This window comes from Oncorhynchus nerka, linkage group LG15 (genome assembly GCF_034236695.1).
Source record: "Oncorhynchus nerka isolate Pitt River linkage group LG15, Oner_Uvic_2.0, whole genome shotgun sequence".
Lineage (NCBI taxonomy): Eukaryota > Metazoa > Chordata > Actinopteri > Salmoniformes > Salmonidae > Oncorhynchus > Oncorhynchus nerka.
Window position 1 is genome coordinate 34557051 of NC_088410.1, and position 23349 is coordinate 34580399.

Consider the following 23349-nt stretch of genomic DNA (forward strand, 5'->3'; position numbering starts at 1 on the left):
TAATGAACCTATATGTTTTAATAATTTAACATCTGAACTATTTTTCAATCACAGTATTTTCAATATAGTTATTAACAGCGCTATTTAGACTTCGCTGATTTAGAGGTCTCAAATCATTGAGTTTAACATTCTTCATCAAGAATATGGGCAATATGGTATGATTGACAATGAAAAAATGTGGGACTGTTGTTCCCAGTTTATAATTTGTACATTTACTATCAATATAGCATTTCAAATAGTTTTCCAGATTGCATTTTGGTGATGCTAGTATTGGATCGCAACTGAGACAACAACCTTGTTCAATTTGTGTCCCGATGCAAAACCATTCGAGAACCACTGCTTTACCTAAACTAAGTTTTATATGGAATTTTAAACATCATGTCTACCTTTAATGAATTCTGTTTTTTCTTTGGTGATAGACAACAAGGAAGAACCCTTGAGTTGAAGAATTATGTCTATTTAGGTTTAAAATAGCCCATCCACCATTGGTGTTGTCTTTTGCTATGTCTTGAAGCTTATTGTAGAATCAGCTCCACATGTACAGTGAAATTCTAAGAAAGAGACATCTCCACAGTATTTACTGCACAACAAAATATAATTTAATGAATTCACTTGTCACAGTTTGGAACACAAATCTATTTTGATATATAAAATAAAAGGATCCATGACCCTCCATTTGTCTCAGAATAAGGCATGCAGTTTTCATAGAGCTTTGGACATGTAAAGCTACAGGTCATGTTACAGTAGGACTCACAGAGACATTCAGGTCATGTTACAGTAGGACTCACAGAGACATTCAGGTCATGTTACAGTAGGACTCACAGAGACATTCAGGTCATGTTACAGTAGGACTCACAGAGACATTCAGGTCATGTTACAGTAGGACTCACGGAGACATTCAGGTCATGTTACAGTAGGACTCGCAGAGACATTCAGGTCATGTTACAGTAGGACTCACAGAGACATTCAGGTCATGTTACAGTAGAACTCACAGAGACATTCAGCCACAAGTACACACAGAAGCGTTCGGAGTAGCCACTCTTGTCTTGGGGCCCAATGAACATTTATTATTTCTGCACACAATGCGTAGGTATAGGTGGGAATGAACACAAAACACAACACCTAAGGTATAGTAGTAATTCACATTTATGTAGCAACAAGGTAGTACACTTTAACTGGGGGGGGTCATTCAACTCTCCAAGCTCCTCAGAAAAAGTGGTTAGGTGAAGGCGGAATACTGTATTATGTGACTTACTTTTAACATACATTTACACAAAAAAATAGTAGTAGACTAGTACATTGTGTGAAAATAGTATGTAGGTGGTGTGTAAAATTATGACTTTTTACAGCCGTGACTCTTGCTTTCCACCCTATAAACACAGGCCTTTTTGGAAAATATATATAAAGAGTGTAATCACTATAAAGGAGTTGTTGTATCATTCATTGGATTACATTTTCAATGGTTCAATTGAGAGTTCCACCAAAATACTATTACTCTTGTAACTCGCATATCCAGTAGAAAGTACAGAACTTTTTGTTTGGTGCAAAATCCAACTTTTGTTATACAATACACACATTTTGCACTATATATCAGATACTTAAGACAACATGCTATCGAGGAAAATTTACAAACATTTAAATGATAAACCCTTCTGGTGCATTATAAATAAATAAAGGTGAAATATTCTAGTATTTTTACTTCCCTATGCATGCGGACATGTCTCCGGCTGTGAGAGTGGCCAGGTGGAGTCACGGCTGTCGGGGCTATGGGGAGATGGAGAGAAGAGCTGTGCGATGGGTGGAAGAAAAGTTGGAGTAGCAGGTTGTTGTACAGGTGATGGGAGGGGCGACTCATTACGCTTGCTGAGCCGCTTGCTGCGCCTCATGCTCTCTCTGGCGACAGCCCACGGCTGTGATAAGGGCTGCACCCTTGCCGCTCCCATCCTCCGACAACAGGAAGTTGACGTTACACTTGGGGGCGAGCTCCTTCACTGTCTGGTGGAAGATCCGGGAAAAGCTGGAGAGACAGGCACACATAGTCAGACGAGTATAAGGATAATTGTCTCTTATAGGACATACAGTGGGGCAAAAAAGTATTTAGTCAGCCACCAATTGTGCAAGTTCTCCCACTTAAAAAGATGAGAGAGGCCTGTAATTTTCATTATAGGTACACGTCAACTATGACAGACAAAATGAGAGAGAAAAAATCCAGAAAATCACATTGTAGGATTTTTAATTAATTAATTTGCATATTATGGTGGAAAATAAGTATTTGGTCACCTACAAACAAGCAAGATTTCTGGCTCTCACAGACCTGTAACTTCTTCTTTAAGAGGCTCCTCTGTCCTCCACTTGTTACCTGTATTAATGGCACCTGTTTGAACTTGTTATCAGTATAAAAGACACCTGTCCACAACTTCAAACAGTCACAGTCCAAACTCCACTATGGCCAAGACCAAAGAGCTGTCAAAGGACACCAGAAACAAAATTGTAGACCTGCACCAGGCTGGGAAGACTGAATCTGCAATAGGTAAGCAGCTTGGTTTGAAGAAATCAACTGTGGGAGCAATTATGATCACAAAATGATCACAAGAACGGTGAGCAAAAATCCCAGAACCACACAGGGGGACCTAGTGAATGACCTGCGGAGAGCTGGGACCAAAGTAACAAAGCCTACCATCAGTAACACACTACGCCGCCAGGGACTCAAATCCTGCAGTGCCAGACAAGTCCCCCTGCCAGTACATCTCCAGGCCCGTCTGAAGTTTGCTAGAGAGCATTTGGATGATCCAGAAGAAGATTGGGAGAATGTCATATGGTCAGATGAAACCAAAATATAACTTTTTGGTAAAAACTCAACTCATCGTGTTTGGAGGACAAAGAATGCTAAGTTGCATCCAAAGAACACCATACCTACTGTGAAGCATGGGGGTGGAAACATCATGCTTTGGGGCTGTTTTTCTGCAAAGGGACCAGGACGACTGATCCGTGTAAAGGAAAGAATGAATGGGGCCATGTATCGTGAGATTTTGAGTGAAAACCTCCTTACATCAGCAAGGGCATTGAAGATGAAACGTGGCTGGGTCTTTCAGCATGACAATGATCCCAAACACACCGCCTGGGCAACGAAGGAGTGGCTTCGTAAGAAGCATTTCAAGGTCCTGGAGGGGCCTAGCCAGTCTCCAGATCTCAACCCCATAGAACATCTTTGGAGGGAGTTGAATGTCCGTGTTGCCCAGCAACAGCCCCAAAACATCACTGCTCTAGAGCAGATCTGCATGGAGGAATGGGCCAAAATATCAGCAACAGTGTGTGAAAACCTTGTGAAGACTTACAGAAAACATTTGACCTCTGTCATTGCCAACAAAGGGTATATAACAAAGTATTGAGATAAACTTTTGTTATTGACCAAATACTTATTTTCCACCATAATTTTCAAATCAATTCATTAGAAATCCTACAATGTGATTTTCTGGATTTTTCTTTCTCATTATGTCTGTCATAGTCGAAGTGTACCTATGATAAAAATTACAGGCCTCTCATCTTTTTAAGTGGGAGAACATGCACAATTGGTGGCTGACTAAACACTTTTTTGCCCCACTGTATCACTGAATTGATGATGCGGATTCATTACAGTTGTACTCAGAGTTCTATTTCTATGATATCTAAGTAGACAAGATGTAGCAGATGTGAAATGTCCTTATCCTCTGACACTAATATCACACGTCATTATGGAAATGCTTCTAATTTCCACCTTTTAACATTTTAAGGAAGCTTTGGATTTAGTTTACTATGAGCTAACACTGGCTCTCCTTTTTTCCCTCTCCCTTCCTCTCTCTCTATCCCTCCATCACTCACTGTGGGTGCAGTTTGTAGAGTGTTCCGTCAACCCCCACAGTGACGTCTAGGTGGTCCAGCCCTCTGTTCTCACGAATCTTGTCCACCACGCCGGCCATTCCGGCTCCGCAGATCTGAGCCGCACGGAGGGACACGGTGCTGCATACCTCCTTGACGATGATACTGTCGTCACATGTGCTGTCCAGACCCAGCTGCTGTAGGATGGCCCTGACCTGCAGCAAGGCCAGGCGATCGCTGGGGGAAGAAAGGGTTAAAGGTCCATCAAGAGCCATTGGATCACTGGATACTGAATAGTTACTTGTGCATACAGGTAGGCCTAATATTGGTTACAGTCTCATAAAGGTGTCTATCCTATTATGTGTTTGTAACAATGTAGATGTAATTGTTGTAAACAATTTGTAATTGTATTAAGTGTTGGTTCTCAACAGCGTAGATAATCTCTGTACATCCCAAATTACAACAGGATTCTTATGCACACCCCCAGGTGTATATCCTTAGTTAATAGGGTCAAATTTAAGTACAGCGAGAGATTTTTTAGTTTAATCACATGTTCCCTACCTCTCTATCTGGGACAGGAACTTGGTCTCAAAGATGCCTCTGGTCTTCAGCGTCTCAGAGATCTTTCCACGGAACAGGAAGCCGCGCTTGGTCAGGTCAATCAGGATGTTCCTCACAATTTCTCCCAAGTACATGCCGCTACACATCTTCTCATACCTGAGACATGGAGTGAAACATACCCAAAATTTGAGGGATATAACTTAGTTATTTAGTTTGGCCCATCTTTCCTCAGGGAACATAGTACAGTAGACCATCGATGACTCTTAGTCTAACATACCAACAATCACAACCAAGCACCATTTTATTATGGATAACAATAAAGTATTTTAGAGTCAATAAAGGATTCTGGTTCAAATACGATAAAGTACAGGTGCATGCTCAGGCCATTAACAAAACACAAAATTCAGCCATTTACTAGTTTGGCTGTTCAATTGTCACCTCTGTTTGCCCTCGTTGAGTGAGTTCTCGTCCACGGCGCAGTCGTACTGCGTCCTGATATCGTCCAGGCACCCATTGTCCCCGAAGGCGCCCCACTCCATGTTGACGCACATGCGTCCCTCGTTCCCCTCCACCGTCTCTATGTTCCTCATCTCCTCCATGTAACACGCGTTACTACCTGTCCCTGTTAGAATGCACGTGACATCCCAGGTCTATAAATCTATACAGTATTACATGTATTGCGGATATACTGCTTATTACAATGTACATTACAGTAAATTATATACAATTTGGTATAAAAGTTTTAGCCATTAGCGTTGTATCCAATTTCGTCAACTTATTTAGCATTTGATAGAAAAAACAAGGTTGTGTTGATTAAAATAAGTAGTGGACTGTATACCTGCAATAAGTCCAACCTCACAGGTGGGCTCTTCATATGCACACGTCATCATTGTTCCAACAGTGTCGTTCACCACAGCTACCACATCCAGATCAAACTCCTACACATACACACAACACACAAACAACATTATGAGTTGAACAGTACATTTGAGTGAGTTGAACTATACATTTTCTGCTTCACCCAATGCTTTAAATAGTAACCTCATTCGTCACCTTAATTTACTGTCACAATCAGAAAACAAACCTCCATTTAGAGTCATGCATCATGTTGTAAAGCAAAAAACATGATATTATTTTCAGTGTGAGTGTTGGTGTGTACAAATGGTTATTTCTCAGTTATTTCTCAATGAATTATCCACTTTTCCCCCCCTGGAAATTTTAGTGAATGGCTGGTTCAACTGAAAGATGATATCAGACATGGCAAGCTTTCAAATAGCACTCCAAGAACAATGCAACCCACTGACCCTCCACACATTCATTATTATGCAGAAGCTCAGACAGGAGACAGACAGGCATACACACACATACACACACAATTGACAAAAATATATCATATTCCCATTCCCATTTGTAAAGATCCTGATTTTTTGTTGTTGTTGCTATAACTATTTACAGTCATTTTTGCATTCTTGTTTATTACAATTTTCCCATGTTAATAACATGCTATTTAAACCATTTCCACACCTCTGCATTGCGGTAGTCCTGGAAATCCAACCCTAGGCAACACAGTGACTAGGGACTGGTTTCAGTAATTGACTCTTTATGTTATAGATTAACTACGTCACTACCTACAGTACATCGATTTAAAAAAAGCTATTATCTTGGCTCTCCAACAAATCATGAGGCAGTCATGCCTGAACGTCGCGATTCAAAACCAAAACTTGCAGGAAAAACCTTTGCAGTGGTTTTAGTTAAAGTAGTTAAAAATAACCAAAGTGATCTCCATCTTGCTAGCCAATATTTAGTATTTTTTTATTTTGCCAATATTTAGTATTTTATTCAAGCCAATAAAGTAGTGACGTAGGTAATTACGTACTTCCTCTATGCCAAAATAGTCCATAATTGAAACCAGGCTCTAGTCACTGTTGCCTAGGGACAGGTTTTCGAGACTAGCATTGCGGCTCTATTTTACCTGTTTTTTTTGCCCGAATCAATTTGCTCATTGACATTCAACTAATACTTACTCCATCCTCCATCTAAAAAGGTGAAATTGATAAAAAAGATACTGAGAAACATGTTGGTGTGTGATTTGGGCTGAGAACCCCTCAGAACAACAAGTCCAGAATGACCGAAGCACATTGAGTATAACCGAGTTACTGCAGCACGGCTGAAAGTTGCCAATGGAGACATTGCATATGCTACTTTACGTGGGGTGTTAATGTTGATGGTGACTGAGACAGTGTAGTGGCAGTTCAGTTATGGCGCATGAGTGTAATGACAGTTCCACACAGTATTGCCAATTTAGCGATTTTGTTACTATATTTAGCGAGTTTTCAGACACCTCCAGCAACTTTTATTGATAAAAGAGCCTAGCAACAAATTCACTACTTTTCAGGCTGCCTTTGGGGAGTTTTCCCACAAAGGATTTCTATGGTTTTGATAGCATTTAGCGACTTTTCCCACTCAGACTTTTCTGCCGCAAAACATGGGAGACGCTGTCTGTGCAATAAAGGCACTGCAATGGTGCACAGATAGGCAGAGAAGCACAAGGGGAGGGGGTGTGCAGTGGGAGAGGTGGCGAAAACGCTATGTCAGGGACCGCAGCTGTGCAGGGCAAATTGGTGCTGTGACTTCGTCATGGCAACGGCAAAACGTCACCCAGCGACTTCTAGCAACAAATCAATGAGCCAATAGTGATTCTCACTGAAACATTGTTGGCAACTGGTTCCACACCAGTTATTTGATTCTACTCTATGGAGTTATATTGTGGGGAGGTGTTACATATTATCACAGTGGTGTGACATAAGGCGTGGTGTCCAACCTCACCTCTTTCCTCTTGATGCCCTCCCGGAGAAGCTCCACCACGTCTTCACCCTCACAGTCTGTGCATTTGAAGCCTTTGGTCCAGTTCACAAGGATACCCTGAAAAACAGAAAAGGCACTTTTTGGTTACGCTACTATCACCTAGAGTTGGACGATATGGCCAAAAATCCATATTGCGATAAATTGCATGAATTTATGCGATAACGCTGAAATAGAACGATACATTTATATATATATATATATATATATATATATATACATTTATTATAATGTACACCATTTTATTATTACACACAAAAAAACAAAGATGTATTGTTGTAGCGTCAATTGTCCCATTAACAATCACCCATATTAGCAAACTTATAGAATTTCAAACTTCACATTTCTCTAGTATATGCTACTTATCACAATGAACGATATCAGCAAAATGCCTTCGGTGTCAATCATTTTAGGTTTATCGTCCCAGCTCTACGATCACTTAATACATTGACTTGATTTTCAGTGCATCCACATATTTTATAGTTACATTAGACACGACTATCACTCAGAACGATCAATGAAATATACTGTGAAATGCAAATGTTGATCATAATTGTCAGTGAGAGTGATTCCATTTTTGGAGGCTCTTGCGTAACAGGATATATTTTGGGTTCTCATCCAGGGTAGATGTTAGCCAGCAGATAAACTACTCACTGCATCTAGGCTCTTCTGGTGGCAGGGGAAGGAAAAGGTGAAGCCCAGAGGCAGACGGGCACTCTTCATGCCCATGTAGTCCAGGAAGTCAGAGATGCAGTGCACAATGTGGTCAAAGAGCTGGAGGAAACGGTGGAAAAAAACGGCTTTAATAATCATACGCTGACTGATGATGTGCTGACTGTATTTATTTCAGTGCAGACAGAAATACATTAGACTCAATTATTTGGACATTTGAAAACGGATGAATCATAGTTCATGAATTGAGACCGAATCTAATGGCTTTTGGCTAATGACATTTAGTAATTTCAGCCATTGCTGTACCTCTTCTCCCGTGCCCTGCATGACCTCGATGGGAATGGCGTAGATTTTGTTGTGCATCTCCACTGTACGCCTTTTCCCACTACGGATCTTAACCAGCAGCACCCGGAAGTTTGTCCCTCCCAGATCCAGAGCCAGAAAATCCCCATTTTCTGTAACATGAGAGCTGGCTTATTAGCTAATGATTTTACAATACCATACAAACTACCACTATTTCCATAAGATATTCTCATGCTTCAAATGTCGATTCTCATAGTTCTACCTGTATGAATTGCTTGAGGTCGGTGACATTCATCTGCTGTTCAGATTAGGCAGGGATATTGGGTAACGGTTCAGTAAAAACAAAGGGATTCTAACATGCAAATGCCCAAGGATTATACAAAAAGTACAAAAAGTAGACCAATTTTGAAAGTACTGAAGCTTTTAAACTTTTGCGGGGGTCAGTCCCATTTTATTCCCTAACAGTTGAACAAGGAATTCCTCTATGGAGGTGTAATTGAATTCTTGATTAGACTACAATTCAGATGGAACTGACTCCCGCCAACTCTGAATAGTGGTGAGAAGATATATTAATTCCGCATTTAAATCCTTCCTGCTATCCATCCATCCATCCATCCTTCCACAACCCCCTCCTGTTGGTCACCTGTTCCGTCAGGCGTGCTGCGCACGTAGGTGGGCAGCATCTTGACTGTGGCTGAGTCGTGTGTCTTTTTCCCCAGGCCGTTCTCGATCTCTGTCCTCATCCTCTTCTTCACCTCCAGCAGCTGGGCTTTGCTCAGACGGAACTCGGCCAGTGTCTGGGCGATCTGGCGCGTCTGGTCGGCCAGACGGTACGCTACCGCCGTCACCATGGCAGCACCCTTGGCACTTCCGCTCTCGGACAGCAGGAAACGGACGTCAGAGTCGGGCACCAAACGCCGCACCGTCTTGTGGAGACGTCGGGCATATCTGCAGAGAGAGAAGGGCGGATGAATGGAAGAGATTACAAGCTGTTTGGATTTTTGTATCAAAGTCTAGTACTTGTCAAGGAAATGGCAATCTTGATATGTTATTGCATCATCACTTGTGGTAGAGAAAACGGATGGCGCATGTTCTCTTATTGTGTTCTTGCACAGAGGAGGTCCTATCAACCTCCTGCAGGTTTGAGTACTCACTGAGGGTGCATCTTGTACATCGACCCATCAATGCCCACAGTGGTGCGCAGGCGGGCGACTCCCTTGTTGTCCTTCAGCCGAGTAAGGATACCTCCCAGTGTAGCTGCGATGAGGTTCGCAGAGCGGAAGGATACGATAGTGCACACGTGTTGTACGGCAACACAGTCCTCTTGAGAAGGCTCCACCCCAAGCCTCGTTAGAATCTCTTTGCATTTGGTCAGGCCTTCCTTGCTCCTGTCATGGGGAGAGAGAGGTCAATGGCAAGAATTTATGTAGTGCATGAGCTCTACAGCTCACTTTGCCTCAAATAACATTTCATTGTATGTAATGGAGGTCATATAGTCCACAAAAACAATGGAGTTGTGTATATTTTCCTTGGAAGAAACTCCATGGTTGACCTCTTACTTCTCAATGGCTGAAACATGCTTCGTTTCGATCTTCCCTTTTGTCAGAAGCTCAGGGGTTATCCGACCCTCGAAAAGCAGTCCCTCCTTGGCCATCTTGACCAGAATGAGGCGGACCAGCTCTCCCATAAACATCCCGCTGGCCATCTTCTCAAACCTTCCCAGACACAGACACAACAGAGACACTGTCAGTTTATTTTTAGGGCTTGTAAACAAATACACAGCTTTACGTTCTCTGAGGATTTATTGTTTTGTGACATGACTCTTCCCAGAGATTTTGTAAATACCTGCTTGGGTTGAACAATGTCTACACTGTTTTCTGTTTTATCTTGGCGGTGAGGGTGGCAAGCCCCTGGCCTGGAGCCCTATATACAGTGCCTTGCGAAAGTATTCGGCCCCCTTGAACTTTGCGACCTTTTGCCACATTTCAGGCTTCAAACATAAAGATATAAAACTGTATTTTTTTGTGAAGAATCAACAACAAGTGGGACACAATCATGAAGTGGAACGACATTTATTGGATATTTCAAACTTTTTTAACAAATCAAAAACTGAAAAATTGGGCGTGCAAAATTATTCAGCCCCCTTAAGTTAATACTTTGTAGCGCCACCTTTTGCTACGATTACAGCTGTAAGTCGCTTGGGTATGTCTCTATCAGTTTTGCACATCGAGAGACTGAATTTTTTTCCCATTCCTCCTTGCAAAACAGCTCGAGCTCAGTGAGGTTGGATGGAGAGCATTTGTGGACAGCAGTTTTCAGTTCTTTCCACAGATTCTCGATTGGATTCAGGTCTGGACTTTGACTTGGCCATTCTAACACCTGGATATGTTTATTTTTGAACCATTCCATTGTAGATTTTGCTTTATGTTTTGGATCATTGTCTTGTTGGAAGACAAATCTCCGTCCCAGTCTCAGGTCTTTTGCAGACTCCATCAGGTTTTCTTCCAGAATGGTCCTGTATTTGGCTCCATCCATCTTCCCATCAATTTTAACCATCTTCCCTGTCCCTGCTGAAGAAAAGCAGGCCCAAACCATGATGCTGCCACCACCATGTTTGACAGTGGGGATGGTGTGTTCAGGGTGATGAGCAACATAACGTTTTGCATTGTTGCCAAAAAGTTCAATTTTGGTTTCATCTGACCAGAGCACCTTCTTCCACATGTTTGGTGTGTCTCCCAGGTGGCTTGTGGCAAACTTTAAACGACACTTTTTATGGATATCTTTAAGAAATGGCTTTCTTCTTGCCACTCTTCCATAAAGGCCAGATTTGTGCAATTTACGACTGATTGTTGTCCTATGGACAGAGTCTCCCACCTCAGCTGTAGATCTCTGCAGTTCATCCAGAGTGATCATTGTCCTCTTGGCTGCATCTCGGATCAGTCTTCTCCTTGTATGAGCTGAAAGTTTAGAGGGACGGCCAGGTCTTGGTAGATTTGCAGTGGTCTGATACTCCTTCCATTTCAATATTATCGCTTGCACAGTGCTCCTTGGGATGTTTAAAGCTTGGGAAATCTTTTTGTATCCAAATCCGGCTTTAAACTTCTTCACAACAGTATCTCGGACCTGCCTGGTGTATTCCTTGTTCTTCATGATGCTCTCTGCGCTTTTAACGGACCTCTGAGACTATCACAGTGCAGGTGCATTTATACGGAGACTTGATTACACACAGGTGGATTGTATTTATCATCATTAGTCATTTAGGTCAACCTTGGATCATTCAGAGATCCTCACTGAACTTCTGGAGAGAGTTTGCTGCACTGAAAGTAAAGGGGCTGAATAATTTTGCATGCCCAATTTTTCAGTTTTTGATTTGTTAAAAAAGTTTGAAATATCCAATAAATGTCATTCCACTTCATGATTGTGTCCCACTTGTTGTTGATTCTTCACAAAAAAATACAGTTTTATATCTTTATGTTTGAAGCCTGAAATGTGGCAAAAGGTCGCAAAGTTCAAGGGGGCCGAATACTTTCGCAAGGCACTGTATTTATCACTTGTAGTGATTTTTAACTGACAAATTTAACTGACAAATTGTACTGTAATTAGCTTTAGGTCATAAGTCCGTTATAGCAACAACTATCAACACATATTCCACATAGCAGTCCTGAGTACCATGTAGGCCCTGCTGTCTTGACTTACAGCTGTTTCCCAGGGTTGAGGGAGCCTCGGTCGATCTCCCGGTCAAATTCTGTACGGAGGTCCTCCAGGGACCCGTCGTCCCCGAACGCCCCCCACTCTGTGTTGATGCACATCCTGCCCTCGTCTCCCTCCACCAGGTCAATGTGCCGCAGCTCCTCCATGTAGCAGGCATTAGTACCAGTACCTGAAAGTACACCCAGCCTAGTAAATAACCTGTCTGGAGCACTACGGCAAGCCACAGGAGAATGCTGTGCCGCAAAATGGGCATCTGCTTAATTTTCACTTAATTTTAGAAGTAACATGAGTCTACAATGACACAATCATTCTTTGCCATTGGCAAGCTGCACAGTTCTTTTACCACCTTTTATCAATAACCCTTTTGAGTGTATGCGAACATACATGTCTTGAATGCTGTGTATCCTCACCAATGATAATGCCAACTTCACATCGTTGATCGTCGAACCCACAGGTCATCATTGTTCCGGTTGTGTCATTGACCACTGCCATGATGTCAGCTTCATAGTCCTGACAAATACAATATGTTTTCTAATTCTCTTCCAGTGGCACACGTGGTAATTCAATTATGGTTAAGAAATAAGAAAACTCACCCCTCGTTTCTTGATGGCCTTGTTCAGAAGCTTCACAACGTCCATGCCTTCTACACCACTCACTTTAAACTTCTTTGTCCAAGTCACTAAGACGGCCTTTAACAGACAGCACTTTCTTTAATAAATCTGTCCTATGACCACCTAGTGTTAGTCTTAGCTAGTGTTAGCTGGTGTTGACTGGTGTTGGCTAGTCTTAGCTAGTGTTAGCTAGTGTTGGCTAGTCTTAGCTAGAGTTAGCTGGTGTTGGCTAGTCTTAGCTAGTTTTAGCTGGTGTTAACTGGTGTTGGCTAGTGTTGGCTTTTAAAATGGCTTTTAAAATTAGGATTTTGTCCCCCAGGCAGGTACCACCCCCGCAGTTGTATACTCTACAACAAAACTGTGCAAACTCAAATCCTAAAAGTTGTCTTATACTTAAATATAATTAAACCAATTATGCCATTTATTGTGGTTTCTCAACATCTCAAATAAAGTATTAAAACATTATAAAAGCATACATTATTGGAACCTCTTACCTCGTCCAGTTTAGTTTGTGCACATGGGAAGGAGAATGTGAATCCTACAGGGAGTTTTTTATCCTTGATCTTTTGCTTCTCCATGAAGTCACCAAGGCATTCTGCGACATGGTCAAAGAGCTACAGACATAAAAATAACTTGCATTGAGGAGTGAGACAGAAACACAGTTATACAATTACACATAATAACAGTAGAAGCAACCCAACCCTATTGGCTTGTCAAACCCCTAATTAACAATTTAACTGGTTTGAATTGGTAAATCATGATGGTGGCCAGCAGTTCTTCAAGTCAGTCCTCCACTACGACCACTCTGTAGGCCTATAGGTTACAGTGTGGAATGTTTTTTTTTGTTTCAACCGATTACAATTGATCTCTCTCGTTACAGAATTGTTGTGGGTATCACGTTACTGTTGCCAACTGCCCTCTCTCCGGGAGTTTCAACAGTCAACAGATGTCAACAGTGTAGTGATGGGGGTCTTGATGTCACACCCACTTCATAGGACAAACAGATCCATACAACAATATTGAGTGACTGCTTTTATACAGAGTGATCCTTATTGTTTGACCCGGTGAACCTCTGATGTGAGTGAATGAGACTATCGGCAATGGTCTGGGAGTGTTTGGGCAGTTTTGAGGGTGTTTTTTGTTGTGTTTGAGTTTGTTTTGTTGTATTTTTGAGGGTGTTTTTTATTTTTTGGTGGTGTTTTGTGGTGTTGTTGACCTGCGTCCCACTCCCATGGATAATGTCCTCAGGGGTCTCGTAGACCAGGCTTTCCATCTGAACCGGCTGCTTCTTGTCTTGTGTCACCTTCACACGCAGGATACGGAAGTTGGAGCCACCCAGATCCAGAGCTAAGAAATCCCCCTTTTCTGTCAGATTGGAGAAAATAAAATAAAAACAGAGAAGAAAATACATTAACAACATTACCTATTTTCTAGTGTCTTTCAAGCAGCGTGTTACTTTCTACAAAATTCCTTTTAGGTGAACTGAATTGATTGCCTGCCAGGTGCTATATGTCAGGATTATGTCATTCTAGGAAGGGAGACAAAATTATACTCTGTCCTCAAAAGGTAAAGAAAGGCCTGTTTATATTTGATTGTATATAGCACCAAGCTGTTTGTGTACTCCAGACACTAAGCTGATCTAATTACACTATCTGTCTGGTGTTGACCACAGAGCATTATCACAATCTGTTCCCTTGACCTGTCTGGAATGAAATGTCACTGAGCTGTATTGGATGGAGGTGTGTCTGATGGCCTACAGACTAGACGATGGCTCCATTTGTAGCTGCCATTAAAGCAAAGTATAATTCTATCCGCAGGCTAACTAGGTAATATTCGGTTATAACACTGTTATAGAGTACTGCTGTTCCATCTAGATTGTAGTTTACAATAAAGGGCCTGCAGTTGAAAGAGTTCTCCACTGTTGATATTCATCTTTCCATACTCTGTAGAGAATACCATCACAGAAAATATATTGCATGTGTTGCTATCTTGTTGATCATGGCATTGATGGCTTGTGATTGGCCTGTGTAACTAAGTAAATTGTTGATAATACTTTTACACACATCTCACATACTTGACACATATCAGTTGTCAGCTGTCACCATAGCCTCAACTTTGAACTTTGACTGAATCCCCCTTCCCAGACCCTCTCATGTCCAGTGGCTGAAAACTATGGCTATTTATAACATGCAAGATGACAGGGAACTGCTCATGGCAGGCTGGCTTTATGATACGACCCCTCTGCAAGGCTAGCCTTGTTGGGCCTCGGGATTTACTGTCCACAGGCCACTCTGTTTACAAACAAAGATAGGCCACCCTGATCTATGCATAGGTTGGATGTTTGGAGTAAACCTCTTGACAATGCCCTCTACTATCAGCAGTGGCCTCTACTATCAGTGGGCTCTACTATCCGCAGTGGCCTCTACAATCAGTAAGTTCAAAATAGCTTTCTGACATTTTATTATCAGTCAACATTTTACATATGGTATTTTCCATCCTCTTCTCCAAAGTAGTAACTTTATGCTGGGAAGATTGCCTGTTGACATTCAACATTACATTTGTTAATGTAACCCAATACTCTAGTTATTTATTAACGAGGGCTGGGCATTTTAACTGATGTTGACAGGCAATCAGCTGTAAACAAACAAGGAAACAAACAGTGAACTCATCTCCTCTTTTTTCATGTCTTAAACTATAAATCTTACCTGTAACTTTAAATTTCAACTACAACATATACATTTTATATACTATAAACTGAACAAAAATAACCCCAACTGTCCCCAATAAACCGAACTACCCCAACGGTGGACCCCTGCAACATTTTGCATGAGCTCAGTGTCTCTGTATCTAGCAGTTGAATGATCAGCGTCAGTGATATTAAATGTTATCATGCACTGCTATAGCACAGCTAATCATACTGACAGCCCATAGACACTCTAGTGGCCACAGAGAGCACTGCTTTGCTCCTGGGCTCACAACAATGGCGCTAGTTGGCCATATGACCTGCCAAGTTCAAATACAGGGGCCACACAGTACACACAAAAAGCCTAATGGCACAGAATGGCACAGGCCATTTAAAACACCTCAGCACATTTTTGCAGCATAGATAAGCTGCGAGTGTAGTGTGCTTTAAAGTGCTTACAGTATAAACACTATTTTCAATGTAGAGTTAAAAGTGCTTTTACTAGAAGTAGCCTGAAAGGACATGCTAGTAGATATGCAAGCTGCAGGTCCAAATGGGATCCATGCCATTATCTTATGATTATGAATGTATAGGTTTTTTTGTAATGCAGAGAGGCAGTGTGGATTATTTCCAATGTACGTATATATTGCTGTACTTTATTAAAGAGATTGAAGGCGATATTAATTAAGCACTTTCCAATTCGTAACATATCATCCGAATTGCAGGAATATTATAGTAATAATTTTTTGCAGGATGTAACATATCATATGAAATGGATGACTTTGTGCACAATTTTCGGGAACCCGTTTTGGCTCGTGAACCAACTGAACCACATAGAACCACTATTGCATTGAAGTTTACTCTGTATTGACTTGACACTTTACCTGATCCATCAGGGATGGACCTGACAAAGGTGGGCAGCATCTTGACGGTCGCGGTGGTGTGGGTGTCGCGGCCCAGCCCGTTCTCCAGCTCCCGCCGGAACCGACACTTGATGTCATGCAGCGTCTCGTCAGAGAAACGCATGGAGTAAAGGTACTTGTCGATCTATAGACCACCACAGGAAAGAATGGATACAATATGTTATGATGATATGTCATCATGATACAGTGTATACGAAGATTAGGGTCTTGAGTCTTACTGACCCTAACTATTATGTATCGTTATGATACTGTATATTACTCAACCAATGATGGAGTGCAGGTACTTAGCAATATGAAGACAGACAGACATTACAAGTTGTTATATTATTCCAGAGTGCAATGGAACACAATCCACAGGGAACAACTGGATAGGATCCACAGATTATTATATAATCTCTTGCAGTGGCATTAGTTTTCACCAGTCGCTATGGGGCTCCAAAAAGAAGAGCTGAGCTGAAAAATATTACTGCTGTAGAGCCGATAGCTGGAGAATGATTGTCCTGATATAAATAGCATTGTGCAGCCTTCACATAGAGACGAGTATGTGTGTGACGCTAGTAATTAAGTAGTAGTAGGCTACAAACTAATGAAATGCACACTATCAGAGACCATCTGTTTTCATCACAATGGTAAATATTAGTACAATTTTGGGGCATCAAAAAAATGTAATGATTAAGATAATTTAATATTTTGCTTAATCAGCCCTCATACAGGTCTTAAATCAGGAATGTAATGGTTAACTGAGTTTATTCCCAGGGGCCTTAACATTTTCACTGCTGTGGTGAATCACACATTAGTAACTAGCTACAGTACTAGGGGCACGTGCACATGCTGCACTACACGTCACGTATGACATCACAAATCCTATCCCACACTTCGTCAGAGAACGAGCCACTCTGTCTTTACTCAGTCTCTAGGGGATGTCACACAGGTCAAGTCAAAACCAATGAATTTATTCATGTATAATGTGTGTCCTGAGACAACTAGATTCTCTGATGCTTCTCTGACATCTACATGTCGTGCCTTGTTTCTGTTCTGATCTGAGGTCAACATCTGTCTATCACTAACGGGCGTGTCCCCGCCTATCCACGGGAATGAACGAGGGAATTGATTTGGTTACAGGCCTAGTGTCAGAGGAGGAGGATGGCGAGGCAAGGTGGGGTTTGGCACTTTAACCGTTTCCATGGCGATGGAGAGGGAGAGACCGAGAGAGGAGTCAGAGAGAGAGAGAAGAAGAGGGGGAGGGAGAGAGGAAGTGCTCACAGCTTCCTTCTAAGCAGCCTCTAGCTCACAGACACCTGTCTGCTTCAGACGCCCCGGCAACAGACGCCCCGGAAACACTCCTTAGTGATGAGAGGGGGGCTAGCATGCACTGCATCACGACCACCACCAGCTAGCCCACCAAGCTGGCACATCCTAATCTCAAGGACACACAGTGTGTTTATTAAAAACTGCACACTCCTGTTCCAACACTTACTCTAGACAAGACTAACCACTCATCAATATTAAATCGGATGTCCATCATGGCTTCCCTCCCAAAGCTCCATCCTCGCCCAGCCTCATCACATGTCCCAGAGGCATATTGATATGCAGATAGCATCAACCAGTGTCCATGACTGTCAGCAGCGTCTACTCTTGCAAAACTGACCCATTCTAGAGGGAAGAGTACAGTAAAAGTGTTGTAGTCACTCACCTTCTTAACCTGGTCATCCTTCAGCTCAGTGAAGTAATATGCCAGAAGCTGTGCCGCTATCATCCTGCCTGCACGTATGCGAGGGCTGTCAGCGACTGACGAACGGAGGGAGGTGAGAGAAAAGGGAGGAAAGAACAACCGATATCCAAGCTCTCTCTTGTCCTTCACTGATCCCTTCTTTATTCTAATGAGGAGGAAACGCAGACCTGAGCTGCCCTAGTCCCCTTTGAAAATAATTGTGAGGTAAAAGTGCTAGTAAAACAGTGAAGAAGAAGAAGCTGTGCCTTGGTTGCACACACATAGGCACACACACAGTGTCTTGTCTGTGTTTCAGTGCTGTGGTGCTAGCTCTTCTAGCTGCTCCCTGCTAGCTGCCTGTCTGTTGGAGGATGCAGTGCTGCACTGGAATGGTGGTCAGCTAAGCCCTGCCCCCACCGTACACTGATTGGCTGAGCCGGGGCTGCTTGCGGAGGGTATGGCAAGGGGAGGGGGGGTTGAGGGCTTCTCCTTCAGCTCAGGAAAGGAGGAGAGAAGAACGGGGGATAGGAAGAGAGAGAGAGGTGGGAGGGAAAGGGGGATTGCAAGAGAAATGGATAAGGGAGGAAGTGGAGGCTTGGTTGATACAGTATCCCACCCCTCTCCTCGAAGCAGCAGAGAGAGAGTCATTGAAAGAGAGGGATAGAGAAAAAGAGAGTGAGAGACTCCCGGCCGGCATGTCTGTACCCAGTGGAGGACATGCAAGTAGGAGGGCAATCACATGATGATGTCATTCCTCTCCTCTGCATCACCATCCTCATGCTGGGGCATCAGCTGGATGATTGTAGGTGACTGAAGGGCACCCTGACAGCTCTAGGGACATATATAGAAATATACTTTAGGTTAAGGTCTCTGAGTTGAGTGTTTGTGTTAGTGACACCTATTCTACTTCTATTGCCCCATCAACGTTTTATGTGATGTAGTCTGTGACCCTGTGACCTCTCTCCAAAGTGGAACCAGTGGACATCGCAAGTTATTTTTCATAATTGTATTGATGAGGTCAACTTCTTGAAATTTAGGATGGGTTTGGATATTTGGTGGGGGCCTTTATAAAACAGACAATGTATCAAGTCAGAGATGATTCAGTGAAGAGTCTGGATGGAACAATGTATCTAATGACTTGAGTGCTTGACGTACGTGGTCTTGAGGTAGAGAAGAAGTTTGAAAGCATCTCACCACTCACCAACTGTTGTATTGAATAGAAGTGGGCAGAAATCTTGAGGAGAAGTTCTGTATGTCACTGTTTTTGAATATTATGAATGCCATCCTATCGTTTTTTGTCAAACAATTAATCAATACCGATTTACCAAAACAGCTCATATGTAATGTGTACCATTCCATCAGAATTATATTTCTTTCTGTTTTGAAATGTCACTAAAATGTACATTTCTCAAAATATTACAGCTGCTTATGACAGTCACCTTTCTTTTGTCTTTTGACCTTCAAGTTTGAACCACAAGAAAATGCTCAATGGTATAACACACAAGGACTGAAACACTGTATCAATTTCTGATGATCTGATGCAACAAAACTCAACATTACTATACCTGGTCTTGAAGGTGTTAAATATCCCCCTTCTCTGCAGTCCCCAGTAGTCAACCTCACGCTTTACGTAAACCGAACCATCGCGGCTGACTCAATGACGCGTGGCGCTTCTGACGTCTTTTTCCCTCAACTCTATAGTGAATTAGGACCTCCCCCTCATTTCTCCCCTCCTCCCTCCCTACTGCTTTCCCTCTATCCCCCTTGAAGAAGAGTTTTCCCTCTCTCTGTTCTGTCCTCCAAAGGAGCAGCTTGAGAGAGAGAAGAGTGTGCTTTGTGTTTGGTTGACCTGTCGCTCTCCCCTCCAAAAAGACTGCCTGGTGCCATCATGGCCGCTCCAAGGTGACCTTGTCTCTGGCTTCACTGTGAGAGGCCACAGAGACAGAATAATAAATGGATACTATTGACACAGAACTACACTATACAGTCACCTCAAATTATTTGCAGCCTTGATAAAGTTGAGCAAAAAATACTGTATATAACAAGGTTATTATAGTTTTGTGTTTTTAAATAGTTTTTTATTTTTATTGGTTTTAATATTATTTGAAATTCAGTTTATTTTCAGTTAGTTTTCAGATTCACTTTACTCGTTTTTATTTAGTTTTAGTGTTAGGGACAGAAAGTAGCCTATATGTGGGAGGCTAGGAGCCATTTATGTGTTGTATAGTTTATGTGTATTTGGGATGTCACTTCTTGTCACTGGGGGCAGTAATGCATAAGGTCCGGTTATAGATTAGGTTAGGTTAAAAGGTAGACTCCGTGAGATGACACGAGATGACGTAGATGCACAAAGTTAACAGTAGTAGTGGGTCAATTTCCACAACAATCAGAAGCGTTGAAGTGTGAGGCTAAACTTTTCTGTTGTTGTGGTACTGTAGCTACCCTCATTGTAGCAGCGTGAATTGCACTCGTGCACATGCGCAAATACTCTGTGGGACTCAGTGAGCGCAAAGTCTTGCATCATGCTTGTCTCAATGTCAAACTTGTCAAGTCGATGTCCAGCGTTGGTCACCGCCTTTCAAAGTGTGTTGCATTCTTTGGATAAAAATTGTCTGACTGGCACCTATGTAGCACATGGGGATGTGTAAAACATACTCCTCAGCCTGAAGTGTCTCCACTTACGCCAGCGAATAGCTAGCTATGTGACCAAAGACATGACTGAAACAGGAACCAATTTTTATGGGATGTATCTGTACAGGGGATATATACAAATAAATGTGATATTTAAGGCCCTCTCTCACTAATTGATTGTACAATGTACAAAAAATTAGGCAATGTGTGCAAAAAATTGCTAAAGACACAAATATACCACTTACCACAATTACCAACAATTGGAACAGTGGTAAACTTGCCTGGTATTGGACACAAGTGTATCTTGTCCCTACGCACAAAGAAGAACCCAAGGGCCAAAGTTGGAGAATAACAGAACTTGGTGGCATCTTCGGGTCTCCAAATCAACAATGACATGCCACCTCCATGCCAATTGGTTCTTTGGAAGGGTTGCCAGAAAAAAACTTTGAGAGCGACAATCAAATGTAAATGCCTGGAGTTTTCTAAACGGCCTTGGTCCTTGGATTGGAACCAGTGTTATGGTCTGATGACACGAAAATAGAGCTCTTTGGCCACGCAAAGGATGCACATGCAGAACATAACCTCATATCTACTGTAAAATATGGTGGTGGATCTTTATTATGGGACTGTTTTGCTTCCACTAAACTCTACCAAGTACCAGGACATTTTTGCCCAAAACCTGGCTGCCTCTGCCAGGAGGCTGAGATGTGGCCGCAAGTGGATCTTCCAGCAAGACAATAACCACACACACACATCAGAATCCCCAAATAAATAGTAAATTGACCACAAAATCTACATTTTCCAATGACCAATTCAGTTTCCGGTCTTAAACCACATTGAAAACCTGTGGTTTATATTGAAGAGAGCAGTCGATAAGCACAGACTGAAGGATATCAAGGATGTGGAAAGATTTTGTATGGATCCCTCCCAATGTCTTCCCCAAACTCATAAAACATTTTAGAAAAAGGCTCAGTGTTGTTATCCTCTAAAGGGTGCCGGAGTTTTGAAAACGGGTGCCAATAATTTTGACACCTATCTTTTGGATTTTTTTTAATACATTTGCGTGGAATTGAACGCAAGTGTATCTTGTTCCCACACATAGTGAGGAAGATGGCTTGGCCACTCCAAGGGCCGAAGTTGGAAAATTACAGAACTTGGTCTCCAAATCTACAATTATTGGGGGCTCCCGAGTGGCACCGTGGTCTAAGGCACTGCATCTTAGTGCTAGAGGCATCACTACAGACACTGGTTTGATTCCAGGCTGTATCACAACCGACCGTGATTGGGAATCCCATAGGGCGGCGCACAATTGGTCCATCATCGTCCGGGTTAGGGTATACCGTCATTGTAATAAGAATTTGTTCTTAACTGACTTGCCTAGGTAAATAAAGGTTAAATAAAATAAAACATTTGACACCATATCCTACAATTCTATAGGTTAGTCTTATTTATAGTCACCTCCAAAAATGTTTTGACACCTATCTTTTTGAGAATAAAATGTATTACTTGTTAAAAATGTATTTCTCTTTGCAATTGTATTAGTATAAAATATAATTAGCCATTTTCTAAGGGTGCCACAAATGTTGGAGTTAACTGTAATTCTGTGCATTTGATGTCCACTCTCCAAATTGGAATGATAGGCACATTTCCAATATATAGATGTATTGAATATCAATGTCTTGAATCTATTGAGTTGTAATAGAATCGACTCAAACCTTGTATTCAGACTGATCCAAATGTCAACCCCAGTAAGAACTGAACTGAATATAGCAGCATCCCAATGTGGAGGCCCCTGAAACTTCCCTGCTCATCATATTATTATGCTCCAATAATCTCCTTTCTTCCTCATGCAAGTGCTCTGTGTGCTGGTGCCCACCAAATAGACAATGGAATCCAACTGAGAAGGGGTCAATAATCTGACACTCACACGGACGCAGGCACGCACACACATGAGCACATACACACACACACACACAACAGATAGCACCCCAATTCTGAGTTAATGCCATCATACCTCTTGGTTCTTTGTTTATTTATTTAGTTTTTAGCCAACACCACATTCCTGTGTGCAATGGATTAAAACCAATCTCAGGGAGACAATTACAGATACGGTATTCACAATTATTTTATAAAGAAATTGTTTTATCATGCACTTGAACTCAATATGGATATTTACACATTACTTAACTAGAAAATAATGCACTTTTATCAGCACATATCTTCTCTGCCATGAATAAAACTCAATAACAGCAAGACTTGTCATGTAAGTATTCAAAAAGACACTAGAGGGCAGTACATACCTAATATAATTCAGGAGATTCAGACATGGAATTACCATGCTGAATTTACTGTGTATTAGATTTGATCAACAATATAATGGGGATGAAACTCTTTTGAAACAAATTTTTACACTACATCAACATTAGAATACAGTGACAAGTTCTAGAATCTGGCCTAGAACAGCCACATTCAATTAGTACAACTAGTATTGTCACAGATACAGTGCCTTCAGAAAGTATTCACACCCCTTGACCTATTCCACTTTGTGTTACATCGTGGATTCAAAATTGATTAAGTAATTGTTTTTACCCATCTACACACAATAACCCATAATGACAAAGTGAAAAAAATGTGTACAAATTATTTACACCTTTATTGAAAATTAAGTACAGAAATATCTCATTTACATAAGTATTCACACACCTGAGTCACTACTTTGTAGAACATCTTTGGTGGCGATTACAACTTTAAGTTGTCTTGGGTATGTATGCATCAGCTTTGCACATTTGGATTTGAGAATTTTGCCCATTCTTCCTTCCAAGCTCT

General features: G+C 41.8%; 1 protein-coding gene across 2 annotated transcripts; it reads right to left on the minus strand.

The window, feature by feature from the left end:
* Positions 1–576: 576 nt before the first annotated feature.
* On the minus strand, positions 577–19477 carry LOC115142515 (hexokinase-1-like). 2 transcript variants are annotated; one of them, XM_065001529.1, is made up of 18 exons: positions 19458–19477; positions 16143–16305; positions 13792–13940; positions 13070–13189; positions 12558–12653; positions 12375–12474; positions 11950–12133; positions 9813–9968; positions 9408–9641; positions 8897–9201; positions 8257–8405; positions 7933–8052; positions 7243–7338; positions 5255–5354; positions 4855–5038; positions 4417–4572; positions 3859–4092; positions 577–2017 (listed from the first exon to the last, which is right to left on the minus strand). In XM_065001529.1, the coding sequence occupies exons 2-18, from the start codon at positions 16282–16284 to the stop codon at positions 1855–1857; spliced, it is 2688 nt and encodes an 895-aa protein (XP_064857601.1). In that variant the 5' UTR covers positions 16285–16305; positions 19458–19477; the 3' UTR covers positions 577–1854. The 2 variants fall into 2 exon arrangements, with proteins under 2 accessions (XP_064857601.1, XP_029537896.1); XM_029682036.2 differs by lacking the exon at positions 19458–19477 and adding an exon at positions 17875–18272.
* Between the last annotated feature and the right edge of the window lie 3872 nt (positions 19478–23349).